Source organism: Ornithorhynchus anatinus, chromosome 17 (genome assembly GCF_004115215.2).
Source record: "Ornithorhynchus anatinus isolate Pmale09 chromosome 17, mOrnAna1.pri.v4, whole genome shotgun sequence".
Lineage (NCBI taxonomy): Eukaryota > Metazoa > Chordata > Mammalia > Monotremata > Ornithorhynchidae > Ornithorhynchus > Ornithorhynchus anatinus.
Window position 1 is genome coordinate 6,156,748 of NC_041744.1, and position 12,385 is coordinate 6,169,132.

General features: G+C 53.5%; 1 protein-coding gene across 2 annotated transcripts in view; it reads right to left on the bottom strand.

The window, feature by feature from the left end:
- Positions 1-4,564: 4,564 nt before the first annotated feature.
- Positions 4,565-12,385, bottom strand: part of VPS53 (VPS53 subunit of GARP complex) — a 115,707-nt gene continuing 107,886 nt past the window's right edge. For both annotated transcript variants that reach the window (XM_001513697.4, XM_029081994.2), the window contains 3 exons: positions 9,613-9,750; positions 8,903-9,007; positions 4,565-8,152 (listed from right to left, as the gene is read on the bottom strand). In XM_001513697.4, coding sequence (XP_001513747.1) covers positions 7,982-8,152; positions 8,903-9,007; positions 9,613-9,750 — 414 coding nt within the window. In that variant the 3' untranslated portion in view covers positions 4,565-7,981. The remainder of the gene's footprint in view (positions 8,153-8,902; positions 9,008-9,612; positions 9,751-12,385) is intronic.

Below are 12,385 nucleotides of genomic sequence, written 5' to 3' on the forward strand. Positions count from 1 at the left end.
GGCCTGATCTTGGAACAGACCAGCCTGATTTGCCCCGGCCTGCCACCATTTGGTCTTGGCGAGGGGTGCTAGACGCCCCCACCCCCTTCGCCCCCCAACCCACAGCTTCTGAAGTCAACCAGGGAGCCCCTTTGAAGCTAGGCTGTCACAAGTGAAGCACTGGCTGCCAAGATGCTACCGAGAAATCCTGGTAGGAAAGCTTGAGAAGAGGAGGAGGGAGAGGATTTTTTGAGTGCCCGCTGAGGGCAATGGGCTATCACCAAGTGCTTGGGAAAATTCAAGGAAGTGAGCACATTCTTCCTGGCCTCAAGGAACAGTCGATGTTATGCAAAGTTGGGAGGCGACAAGGGGTTTGAGAAGATCCTTTCCTTCCGTCACATCTGGCTCCGAGCGACTCTTTAAGTGTGGAGCAAGGTAGAGAAGAAGAGGGAGGTGAAAGACTTAGACCTTCTGGGGCCCTCGTTGCCACCCTGTCTGGCAACTCAGGGAAGAGGGATGCTGCAGGCCATTCACCCGGCCGGGCAGTGCTCCTGCAGCTGGTGGTCCGAGCCAGCCCCCACCCCTTGGGCTAACACAGAGCCGTGGGGAACCAGTGCCTGCAGGTGATCGCCCCTGCTCCCTGCTGGGCGATTCTACCAGATTCCAGTTCCTCAGCTGCGGCTCTTCATCATCTGCAGCAAATAATAATAATAATAATAATGTTGGTATTTGTTAAGCGCTTACTATGTGCCGAGCACCGTTCTAAGCGCTGGGGTAGATACGGGGTCATCAGGTTGTCTCACATGAGGATCACAGTCTTCATCCCCATTTTACAGATGAGGTTACCGAGGTACCGAGAAGTTAAGTGACTTGCCCCAAGTCACACAGCTGACAGGTGGCGGAGCCGGGATTAGAACCCATGACCCCTGACGCCTAAGCCCGTGCTCCTTCTACTGAGCCACGCTGCTTCTCTGACCGGGAAACAAACAGACCGGGCCAGCTGAGTCAGTCGGTCAATCGTATTTATTGAGTGCTTACTGTGTGCAGAGCACTGTACTAAGAGCTCTGGAGATTGCCCCCAACCAGCTCACAGTCTAGAGGGGCATTCCGGGAGCCCAGCCCAGGGCGGGGAAGAGAACAATCTGATTTCAAAGCTCCGGTTGGGGCCGCCTTCAGCTGGCAGGAAGTGGTTCAGGTTGTGTCAAGTTCTCTCTTCTGTCACAAGAACCCACGGGAAACCTGGGCTTTGTAAATACGTTTCATCACACCGGAGTTCTGGTTATGCTCGAGAAACACAGGAAACGGAATGAAACACTTCATTCCCTGCCCCGTGAGGCTCTGCTGGGTGGGAGTCTTTGTCCAATGGCTCCTCGAGGGGACTTCCGAGGAGACCGACCGGCGCTTGGTGCTACCCGGTAACCACGCTGGGACGTTCCCACCCCTGCACCTCACGGCCACAGGGGTTCCCAGTTCGGGGGCCAGTAGGTAGCAGATTCCTTCTGACCCCACTTGGGCTACTACACCCTGAGCTCTCAACTGCAACCCTGCCCCTGATCTCAGAAGTCTCTGGGTTCGGCCGCAGTGCCTGGTACAAAGTTAAGTGCTTAACAAATACCATTATTATTATTATTATTAGATGGCATCTGTGAGTGCTCGAGGAGAGTCATGGGCTCAAACCTAGTTTTTTGCCCTTTGCCGGTCCTGAGAAAGGAGGGTGAGGACTTCATTTCTTGAAGCCTAATCAAGATGAGTCCCACCCACATAGGGATCATGAGGCGACAGTGCTACATCATAATAATAATAATGATGATGCTGGTATTTGTTAAGCGCTTTCTATGTGCCAAGCACTGTTCTAAGTGCTGGGGTAGATACAAGGTAATCAAGTTGTCCTACGAGGGGCTCAGAGTCTTAATTCCCATTTTACAGATGAGGTCACTGAGGCACAGAGAAGTTAAATGACTCTCCCAAAGTCACACAGCTGACAAGTGGCGGAGCCGGGATTAGAACCCACGACCTCTGACTCCCAAGCCCGTGCTTTTTCCACTAAGCCACACTGCTTCTCTACATGACTCCTTGGGGACAGGACCACCTCGCAGGCCGCCCATTTTGCCAATACTCTCCCAACAGGCGGATGGAAGCCGTTCTCTGCCCTTGCCCCTTAGCTTGCCTCCCTGTCCCATGACTAGCGTTGGATGCTGAGTTCTTGCAAGATGTAACTGGTTAATTTGCCCCAGTGAAGCCCACACTGAGACCAGAGTAGTTTCATATTCCTCCAGCACACTTTTCTTTGCTCCACTGTGCCCCCAGGGCACGACAAGGCAGAAAGAAAGGATGTTCCAATGAGACCTTTCAGCTGGCTACAGGACAGTTCACTTGAAATATAATTTTTGTCCGTTTCCCTGGCTACTCTGTAAGACCCTTGGCTTACTCCCGTTGTACTTGCCCCAGTGCTTAGTAGAGTGCTCAGCGGACTCAATCAAGACTAGTCATTCATCGACTCGAGAGAGGTTTCGAAGGTTTGGAAAGCTCTTCCCAAAGAATTTAAACTGGCCGTGACCTTCGGTCTTCTCGGTTTGGACCGAATGTCCCGGGGCTTATTCTCCAGTGGCTTTGGTGCCAAGAAACCCAGGGGAAGCTGGCCATCAGTTATCCCGGCCACGAGAGGCGAACAGAAGGAGAGTCTGTCCTTGAAGCGGCTAGGCCGGGCACTAAACATAATGCCACTCCGGAGGGGGCGTTCTGTATCCTTTCCAATTTGCGCTGGCAAGAAAGGTGCCGGTTTCCACAACACCAGCATAAGCCATTTAAACTGGTGGGGGGAGGTGAAAGAAGTTCACAGTTCACTTTCCACCAGTTTATCCCTCAACGTCTTGGAAAAGGCCGCTGTCAGGAGAAGGAAAATACATGGATCAAAGGGGCTTTCAAATCCCGCTTCCCTGGAGCAAGGCTGATGTTGGAACACAGCTTGGGAGGCTAGGAAGACTGGTAAGAACTCCCCACTCGAGACGAGCCCAAAGGGTTGGACGTTTCCCAGTGAGTTCAGGCCGTTTAGATGGACGATCTGGAGCCTTTGGGACCCCAAGTCCACTTCTCGACTTGAATCACCCAACCCCCGCCTCCTGTCTGGATTTCCGTTAATCGCTTGACCATCTGCCGGGCCTTCCAAACCCCCTACAATCACATTTCCTTCAAGAGGCCTTCCCAGACTAAGCTCTTTATTTCCTCTCCCTGCCCTCTCCTCTGTGTCGACTATGTACTTGGCTGGGTACCCCTAAAACACTTTGATACCCCGGCCCCACAGCACTTAGGTAAATATCCTTTTTCTCCATTTCCCCTATTCGTAATTTATTTTAATGTCCATCTCTCCCTGCAGACTGAATTCCTTTTGGGCGGGGATCAAGACTACCAACACCATTAAATTATACATTCCCAAGCACTTAGGACAGTGCCCTGCACGCAAAGAGTGCTCAATAAAGTCCACTGATTGAGTGTGGCACTGAAATGCAAAGTGTGGTCACTCAGATTACAGCAAGACCAGAAGGGTGACCGCGCCTCTTTTGGGAAAGGCAAAGTTAGGTTACGACCATGGCCACTTTGTTAGTGCAGCTCCACTGCCATCCCCTGTCTGCTTCCCAAATCTAACCTCTTCCTTGGGGACCGTCCTCATCTTCAGATTCATCCCTTCCTGCTGTCTGTGGACCTCTCACTCTTGGACCTCGGCTCCCACCTTGTAGTTCCAGCGTGGATGACTTGCAGATCTACGTTTCCGATCTTGTCGTCCTCTCACCTGCTTTCCATTCCCGTATCTCCTCTGGCCTCCGGGACACCATCTCCACTTGGGTGATGCACCAGCACCTTCAACTTATGTCAAAAACTCAATTCATCTTCCCTCCTAACCCCACTTCTCTTTCAATTTTCCATCACTGTCAACCCCACCACCATCCTCCCTCCCTGTCCTAGGAGCTCACTTGACCATAATACCCTCTTGACTCTTCTGTCATTTACCTCCCACATTTAGTCGGCCACTAAACCTAGTCAATTCTACTTCCTCGCCATCTTGGTTACCCCCGTCCTTGACTCCATGTCCTACCGGCTGGGCCACTCTCTAGCTCCGTACCTATGGGAAAGGGCACAAGACTGGACAGGGAGTCTGGAGACTTCTGGTCTAATCCCTGTTTTGTTGCTTGTCGGCTGCGTGATCTTGGGCAAGTCACTTCACATCTCTGTGCCTCAGCTTCCTCATCTGTAAAATGGAGGTTCCATGCCTGTTCCCTCCCGGCTTTAAGACCGTGTGCCACGTGCGGAACGGGGATGCTGGGCTGATTGTATTGCGTCTACCCCAGTGCTTAGTACGTTGCTCGGCACACAGTAGATACCTAATAATTACAATTATTTTCACTGTTGTAAAAGCCTCCTTGCCAATCACTCCACCTCTAGCCTCTCCCACATACCCTACAAACATGTAGTTGACGATGCTGATGAGGCGACACCCAGGCACGGTGAGAAGCGAGCAAAACGCTCAGGTGGTTTCCTCAGGTCTCCTTTTCTAGTCCGAGCAGCTTCTAATCAACTGGAATGAAATTCATTTTAGGGATGTGCAGTAACATTTTAATCAGTTGTAGTGCCGCATTCCAATTTACATCAGAAAATCATTTCCAGATGGGAACCATAAAGACATGTACACAAAAATGCAATTTTTCTATTTTACGGAAATTTACATCTTACCCAGGTGTCTAGCACCTAGCGTCCCAGAAGTAAATACACAAACAGGGTCGGAATGATCTTATGTATAAAATGCAGAGACAGTCGTTCCCCGGGGAGGGTTTTCCACAAAGCCTGCACTTCCTGAAGTTATTTCAAACTGCCCAAAAGATTCCATCCACATCTCGCTCCCTGGAATCTGAATGGGAAGAGCTTTTTGCGATGCAAAGCAGAGGGAATTGTTCACATTCAACTAGCAGAGAAACCGTTTTACATAATCTTTCTGGGAAGCAGAACTGGAAATCACAGGGGAGAATTTTCAACTTTCCTGGGTCTATAGGGAGATGATGATCCCATCAGTTGGTCGGCAGTGCCCAAAGAGCCAGCTGTCAAATGTCGCCCTTGGGCTGTATGAGTTTGGGTCACCAGAGCCGGCAGTCACCTGGGCAGCCTGTGGGTTTGGGTCAATGGCCCGTCATTTATCATGTATCCAACCCCAAACTGGTTCTTGTGGGAGGAAACTGGGACCTTTGGGAGAGAAGGGGTGAGTAGTATTTTGGGTTGGCTGTTTAGAGGTAGGGACGCCAGATACAGCACCCATATTCAGCCACTCGGGAAGTGAAACTCTATGTCAGTACCTCTTTGGCAGGTTCACGAGTGTCATATCCGCAGTTATTTCGGGGTCACTTCATTCAGTATTTCCTGTAACAATCCTGGTCGTAAATTAGAACCATTAGTCAGTCACCGGTTAAGAGATGTCACCGTGCTGGCACTTGGAGAGAGCAATCAGGCTCTCTCGCTTTGCTCCCTAACCACGGGCGCACTCTGACTCCAGGGTGCGAGGCCTCGCACCCACCAGCTTTTCAACTCCCACCTCTGGGAGGAGTTTCTAATGAGGCAGAAGTTTGGGAAGTCAACATTCAACATTTCTAGGTGTCAGAGCCCACTAGGTTCGGAGAAATTTGAGGAAGTGGGTGCCCACAAAGGTCCTGGCCAGCAGCACCTCCGAAATGCTTCAGCCAAAAGAGAGCCACCCTGGGGAACCGCAGTGACTCTACCACGTTGTTTAGCCCAGGACGGGGTGATACCTGCTCCTGAGACAGTGGACTAGGGTGGTGGGATGGAAGGGGACGGGTTTCTGATCAGAATGACCCACAGGCAGGAATTAGGTGGGGAGACGCTGATGATTCTTGCAAGCATAAACTCCGAGTAGCCTAGGCAGATGACTGAGTGCCAATCCCAGTGAAAATGGGCACTCCAAAATCAACCCGACAGGCCTGAAGCTTTCCGGGTACCCACCGCCTTTCCGCACGTAACAGGAGGCAGACGAATACCACGCCTTCAGCACTGGTCATCCTCTGCCTCCCTTGCACGCGTGATGCCCGACACACAATTTAACCCTAATGTCAAAGCATCTTGAAAGCTACAAATGAAATCAGATCCAGCACCTGGAGCCTGGGGAGAACCTCTCCCTAACTTCCCGGGGGGGCCGAGGCCAGGAAAGTCCGGTGGGAGCGCTGGGGAAAGGCTGAAACTGAAGGTAATCACTTCCCCAGATTCTTTCGGAACTCTCTTCCCTGCATGATGGCAGAGAATTCTCAATTTTTCTGTCATCATCAAGATCTAGCTGCTGGGTTAATGGGTTAAGTTGTCCCAAATCAAGTTGAGCAGCTGGCGTGTTGAATGCCCGTGGGATGTTTCTCTTCTTCCCAGAGCCCTGTTTCCCAGCCTCTTCTGCTCCCGCCCAATAAAGATGCCAATTAAACAAAGAATGCACTGCTTCTGCTGCTAGGGAGCAACATACCTTCCTTGGCCCCAGGAACTGGCCCGCCAATGAACCGGGAGTTTTGCCTTGGCTCAAAAATCCCTGGGAACCACCGGACTGTCCTTACCAGGTTCCAGCCCCGTGGGCAGGCCGAGCGTCACTTGGTCAGGTTACCGGGGCAGTCCGGAGACGGTCCCGGGGACTCCAGACCAACCTCCCGGGGGGTCCAACCAGCTGGTCCCCTCAGTCTTCCCCCGTGTCCCCCACCAAGAGGGGATTCACTTCTAGTCACCTCTATTCAGATTGTGAAGTTACCCTTCAATGTCCAAGAGGAAGCTCATTATCTGAATGAGTTGAAGAGGCTGGCCCAGACTTGTCTGGATTCCTCGGAGAGGCACCGCATAATCCAGTTCAGTTACCCAAGCTTTGTTTCCCTGGTTGGGATTCCCCAGGTGGCCTCCTCTGGACAACCGTCATTGTGGCTAACTGTTATTCCGTCTCCCTTCTTTCCACTGGGAGTCTGTGTGCTGCCTTGGCTCTGAAATGGCTTCATTAGATAGAGGCTGCCTCGGTGGACCACCCTCCCCCGGCCATGCCGGGAAGGCCCCCCCCAGGCAATATCCCGTCCTTCCCGCATCACAAGGAAGCCCTCCAACTCCCTCAACTACCACAGGGATGCCCTTGCCCGGTTGGGGACAACGGGGAAGGCAGGAAGGCCACCCCGAGGAGGCGGGGTGTGCCGTGCACAGCCCCTGCCATCACACCCTCCACTGCTCCCCCTGCCCATCCCTGCGGGTCTCCGACCAAGCTTCTCAGAGTTCGGCACCATCCGTGGCCTGGGTTGGGGGGTACGGGTGGGGAGGGGAGAGGTGGGAAGGAGAAAAGTCCAGAACCGAAAGGCTTGAGGTGGTCGCCTCGGGAGAAGCCACGTCCACCAGATGGAGAGAACCAAAGCAACCTGCTGTCATCAATCTGCCCGAGAAAGCAATGCAGAGGGTGCTCTGGTGCCTCCCTGGGCTCCTGCCTACAGCAAAAATGGCAGGGGTCACACAGGTCCTGGGGTCTATCGCCCCGAGCTGGGTCCCAGGCAGGGGAGGAAATCTCACCCCAGAGGGGCTTCCGGGGTCTCAGAATGGTGGGGGGGCGGAATAGAAGGCAGGGATAGGCAATGTCACCAGCCAGACCGGGGCCCTGGGGAGTCTCTTTTGGCCCAAAAGTCCCCGGTGAACCACACGACACCCTCCTCTCCCTCATGCCCTACCAGCATCCCCCGCTGCCGGGCCCCAGTGATGATCTACGGCGGATGTCAGTGAGACAAGCCACCCGCTGCCTCCTCTCCACCCAGGGCCCTGCCCCGCCGGACCCATCCATCTCACTTTCCCACCAGTGTGAGTCCGAGGCATCCAGTGAAACGCTGTGGGGTGAGCCGGGCCTGAGGGCTGGGAGCAGTGAAGGGCGGGGGAGGCCCCCAGGTCTCTAGGAGAGCGGGCTGCTGGAGGCTCGATGGTGGGGCCCGAACGCATCCCGCCCGCTTCCCTACAGTCGTTTTTTGATGAGCTTCTCCAGCTTGCGGATCCGGGAAGACTCCTGCTCAGGAGTTGGGGTCATCAGTGACAGGGCGCTGGTGCCCTCCGGCCCCGAGGGGGGAGCAGGTAGCCTCTGGCGGAATAGTTCCAACATACTGCTATGCTCGCTTCTCTTGAGCCCCTGAAGCGTGGGAAGCAAGGAAAAGAGCCATCAGTGGAGAGCATCCAGTCCCGGCCTCCTCCCCTAAGGTCAGGGAAGCACTGCCATGCCAGACAGGCTGGCAAGAACTCCTGAGGGCCACTGGAGCTGGGCGGCTCGCTGACTGAATTCCCCAAATGGCAAATGGCAGTGAGAAAGAATATTGTAAAGCCCAGGGGACTCGGGAGCATCACAGAGGAGGGAACTCCTTACAGCCAGCCCAGGGGATGGCTCTTGAGGACTCTGGGAGGAGGGACCAGGGAAGATCCAGCAAAAATTCACCATCCCTCATGCTCCTACGTGTGCCGGCACTCTTAGGCCTGGTGGCTGAGGAACAGGAAAGAGCAGCGGCTGGAACAATGGGGGAGGGGAGGGCTAAGGGAAGGAGGGACTGCGTTTGATCAGGTTCAGCGAGCCATCCGGATAGCCAGGGCGGCCCCTCCTTGAGACCACAGGTAATGGGGCTTTGCGCAACCGCCCCGCTTGCCCAACGGCTACAGCATTTCCTCTGAGGAGCGGGGCCGTGACGGGAAGTACCCAGTAGGGCCGGGGAGTCCTCAAGGAGAGAAAGAACCTAACGGGGGAAGATAGAACAAATACAGATTCACAGACAGCTAATACTCTAAAGAGCCAGGCCAAAGGAAAGCTCAGAGCAGAGCATATGAAGCAGAGACATCCTAATATGATGGGGCGAGAGGGACAGAGTCTGGGCTGGAGCGGTTTGATTCGAACCTTCATGTCGAGTATCTTCTGGAAGGTCTCGGTGTTGTAGTCGGAAAGAAGCTTGATGTAGTTGTCCACAAACACCACAGGCGGCTCGTGAGGGGCCATCACCACCTTAGGAGAGACACACAGAACCGGGCCATCGGCGGTGGGAGGGAGAGGACGTTTTAAAGCTGTGATTGGGCCCTGGCAGTGGCTTCTGGCAGTGGGCCTCAGGCCAGAGTTCACCACCTTTCCAGAGCGTTTGCACCCAGAATGCCACAAGGGCATCCTGAGCTCTATATGGCACCTCTCCCGGCCCCTTGTAGGTCTGGTAAGGGTGCAAGGGGCAGGGGAGGGGGCAGGAGAGGGTGGTGAGTCAATACCAGGGGGTTCTGCCCAAATTGGCCATTGGTTAAAGCAGTCCATTGGCCATTCAAGACTAACTCTGGGGGAAACTTGTTGCTCTTGGACTGAACGTGGGCCATGAAGAAACAAGACAGTCACATACATGCCGTCGGTTGGCTTTTCATGAGCCGAAGGAACTATTTACAGGTGAAAACCCAGCCGGTGGTCTCTCCAGCTCTAGAAAGCCTGACCTACTTCTCCATCCTCTGGCAGAGGTAGGGGTAGCCTGTGTTTCTCCTGATGGGGCAACAGAATGCCCCGATCAGAGAAAGCACTTCACAGGTCCGGGCCCCGACCAGTCCAAGGACTCCTCAGAAGAAACAGAAACTCACCTTGAGGATCATCTCAGCCCGGGTCATGCCCTTGACGACAATTTTGGTGTAGCTGGCGGGAGCTTTCCTTACCACCTGGGAGCCGATGGAGGGCAGGTCCAGCAGGACCATCTTCAGGGAGTGCGTGTCGAGCAGCAGCTGCGGGAGGTACAACGGGTCCCATTATTGGGGTTCACTTCACTCCTCTCTAAAGGGCCAACCACCTGGCATTTGGCCATACAGCCTGCAGGAACACGGGCTCGTCCACCAACTTTTAAGTTTTTGCTGTACAGTGGGTTGGCTAAAATCCATGAACGTCAACTCAGGGAGACCCTTCTTCACCCCAAGAAAGGTCATCCTAAATTGTATCCTCTCTCATTCTCCCATCTTCTCATTAGACTGTAACCTCTCCGAGGACAGAAATCATCTGAATGGTCTCTGGCTATTTCTTAAAAGACATACGTTCCTCCCCTGAGAAGCGAGGGTTGGCTTTAACTGTATTCAGAAGCAGAGTGGCTTAGTGGATAGACCACAGGCCTGGGAGTCAGAGGACGCAGGTACTAATCCCGGCTCCACTACATGTCTGCTTGTATGACCTTGGGCAAGTAGCTTAACTTCTCTGGGCCTCACTTACCTCAACTGTGAAATGGGGATTAAGACTGTTGAGCCCCTTGTTGGACAAGGACTGTGACCCACCTGATTAACTTGCATCTATCCTAGTGCTTAGGAAAGTTCTTTGCACATAGTCTGCATTTAACCAGTACCATAATTATTATTATTAATTGGAAACTAAGCTCCGGATCGACCCCAAGGATCTTCTCGCATATTTCGTTTGGGGACAAGGACAGCAGTTCCTCTTGAGGCAGGGAGACAGCAGCATTTCAAAGGCTCCAGTTCCACTCTGCCAGTTGCCCTCGGTGTGCACGCCCAGCCACGCCTTCCTCTGGGAAGTGGGGACTTCCCCGATGACCCGGCCAGAAGTCTCACGTTCCCTCGCTGGGAAACGCGGCGGCCACTGCCGTCGCTCTGTCTATACGAACAGCTGAGGGGCAGGAAGCCTGTCTCCTTCCGTCGCTCTGTCCAAATGGACAGCTGAGCCACTGGAAGCCTGTCTCCCTCTGTGGCTCTGTCCATAAGGACAGTGGAGCAGCTGAAAGCCTGTTTCCCTCCGGCCCCGCGGGCAGACAAAGGGTCAGCCTGTCGTAGGGGGACTAGGAGGGCAACAAGCCCCGCAGCTGGGTCGTGGTCGTGACGCCTCGTTGGTCGCAGGGGTCTTGAAGGGACTCAGATCCCCACACCCTGGGGCGGATGGGGCTCATGCCACGTCATAAATACGGCCCAGCCGTTTCACAGTCTGGGCACCTGTCTTTTTTTTTCAAATGGTATTTGTTAAGCACTTTCTATGCGTCAGGAATCGGGCTGAGCCCTAGCACAGATACAAGCTTATCAGGTTGGAGGCAGAATGGCCTAGCGGATAGAGCCCGGGCCTGGGGGTCAGAAGGTCACGGGTTCTAATCACGGCTCTGCGTGACGGGCAAATTACTCCGCTTCTCTGTCACCTGTAGAATGGGGCCGAGACTGTGAGCCCCACGTGGGACAAGGACTGAGTCCAACCTGATGATCTTGCATCTACCCCAGCACTTAATACAGTGCCTGGCACACAGTAAGCGCTCAACAAATACCATAATTAAATTAAATGTCCTACACTGGGCTCACAGTCTTAATCTCCACTTTACAGATGAGGTAACTGAGGCCTAGAGAAGTGAAGTAACTTGCCTTAGGTCACACAGCAGACGAGTGGCAGAGCCAGGATTAGAATTCAGATCCTTCTGACTCCCAGGCCAGTACTCTATCCACTAGGCCACACTGCTCCTCTATGAGGGGAGGCAGGCTGGGAAATTTGGGTGTGGGCTGTACGCTGGTCAGGAAGGATTTCTCCAACACGCTGGTCCTGTCAAACCTCAACTCTTCCTAGGAAAAAGTCTAACTAGCATCCCACTGATTGAGTGATTATGGCAGTTACTAAGCACCTGTGTGCTCAGCACTGCTAATATATGCTCCAAGACACCCCCCATGAATTTATTTACACCCTCATTAGCACTTATGGACAAATGTTGGCATTTGTACTCACTACGATCAATCCATCTTGGTTTTTCAGTACTGGGGGAAAAAAATCAAACCTGCCGAAATGCAATCCCACCCCACTGCTACTTGGCAAGTCTGGGAATCTATTTCTGATTAGGTTTTTGGATCTGCGATGATTGTTTCATGCCCATCGAACCTTCTGCTCTGAGATTTTGTGCTGAATTTAAGAAAAGTGAGTGTAGGCCCTGATCAATGAGCAAGTAGTTTCCCGTTGAGGCCGTAGGACCATGAAATGCATGCTGCCCCTTTGCAAAGACTGAGCATAACTGTCCTGGACAAGTTGGAGGGAGACCACCCAGACTGGGCTCCTGGGGAACAGGCGTGGGGTGAATGAACCGGGCACCCCCTGGAGTGTTGGGTTTGAATCGCCAAGTTTTTGGAGCATGAGCCTTATCCCCAGTGAGCCACAAAGCACGTCAACTCGGGTCCTCGGTGGGTTGGACTGTTGAGTCAAGCGGTCTCTCGTCTGGTTCGGCAAGAGCTTCCACGAAATGTGAGGGCTGATGACTTCCCAAGGCCTATCAGCATGCGTGCACAAACACACACGCACACGGACAACACACACGGACACACTCAACTCTCTCTGCCCTGACACTTCCTGAACTGGAAGCCCTCAAACAATGGAGGGAAAAACAGAGAGGGGTGACTG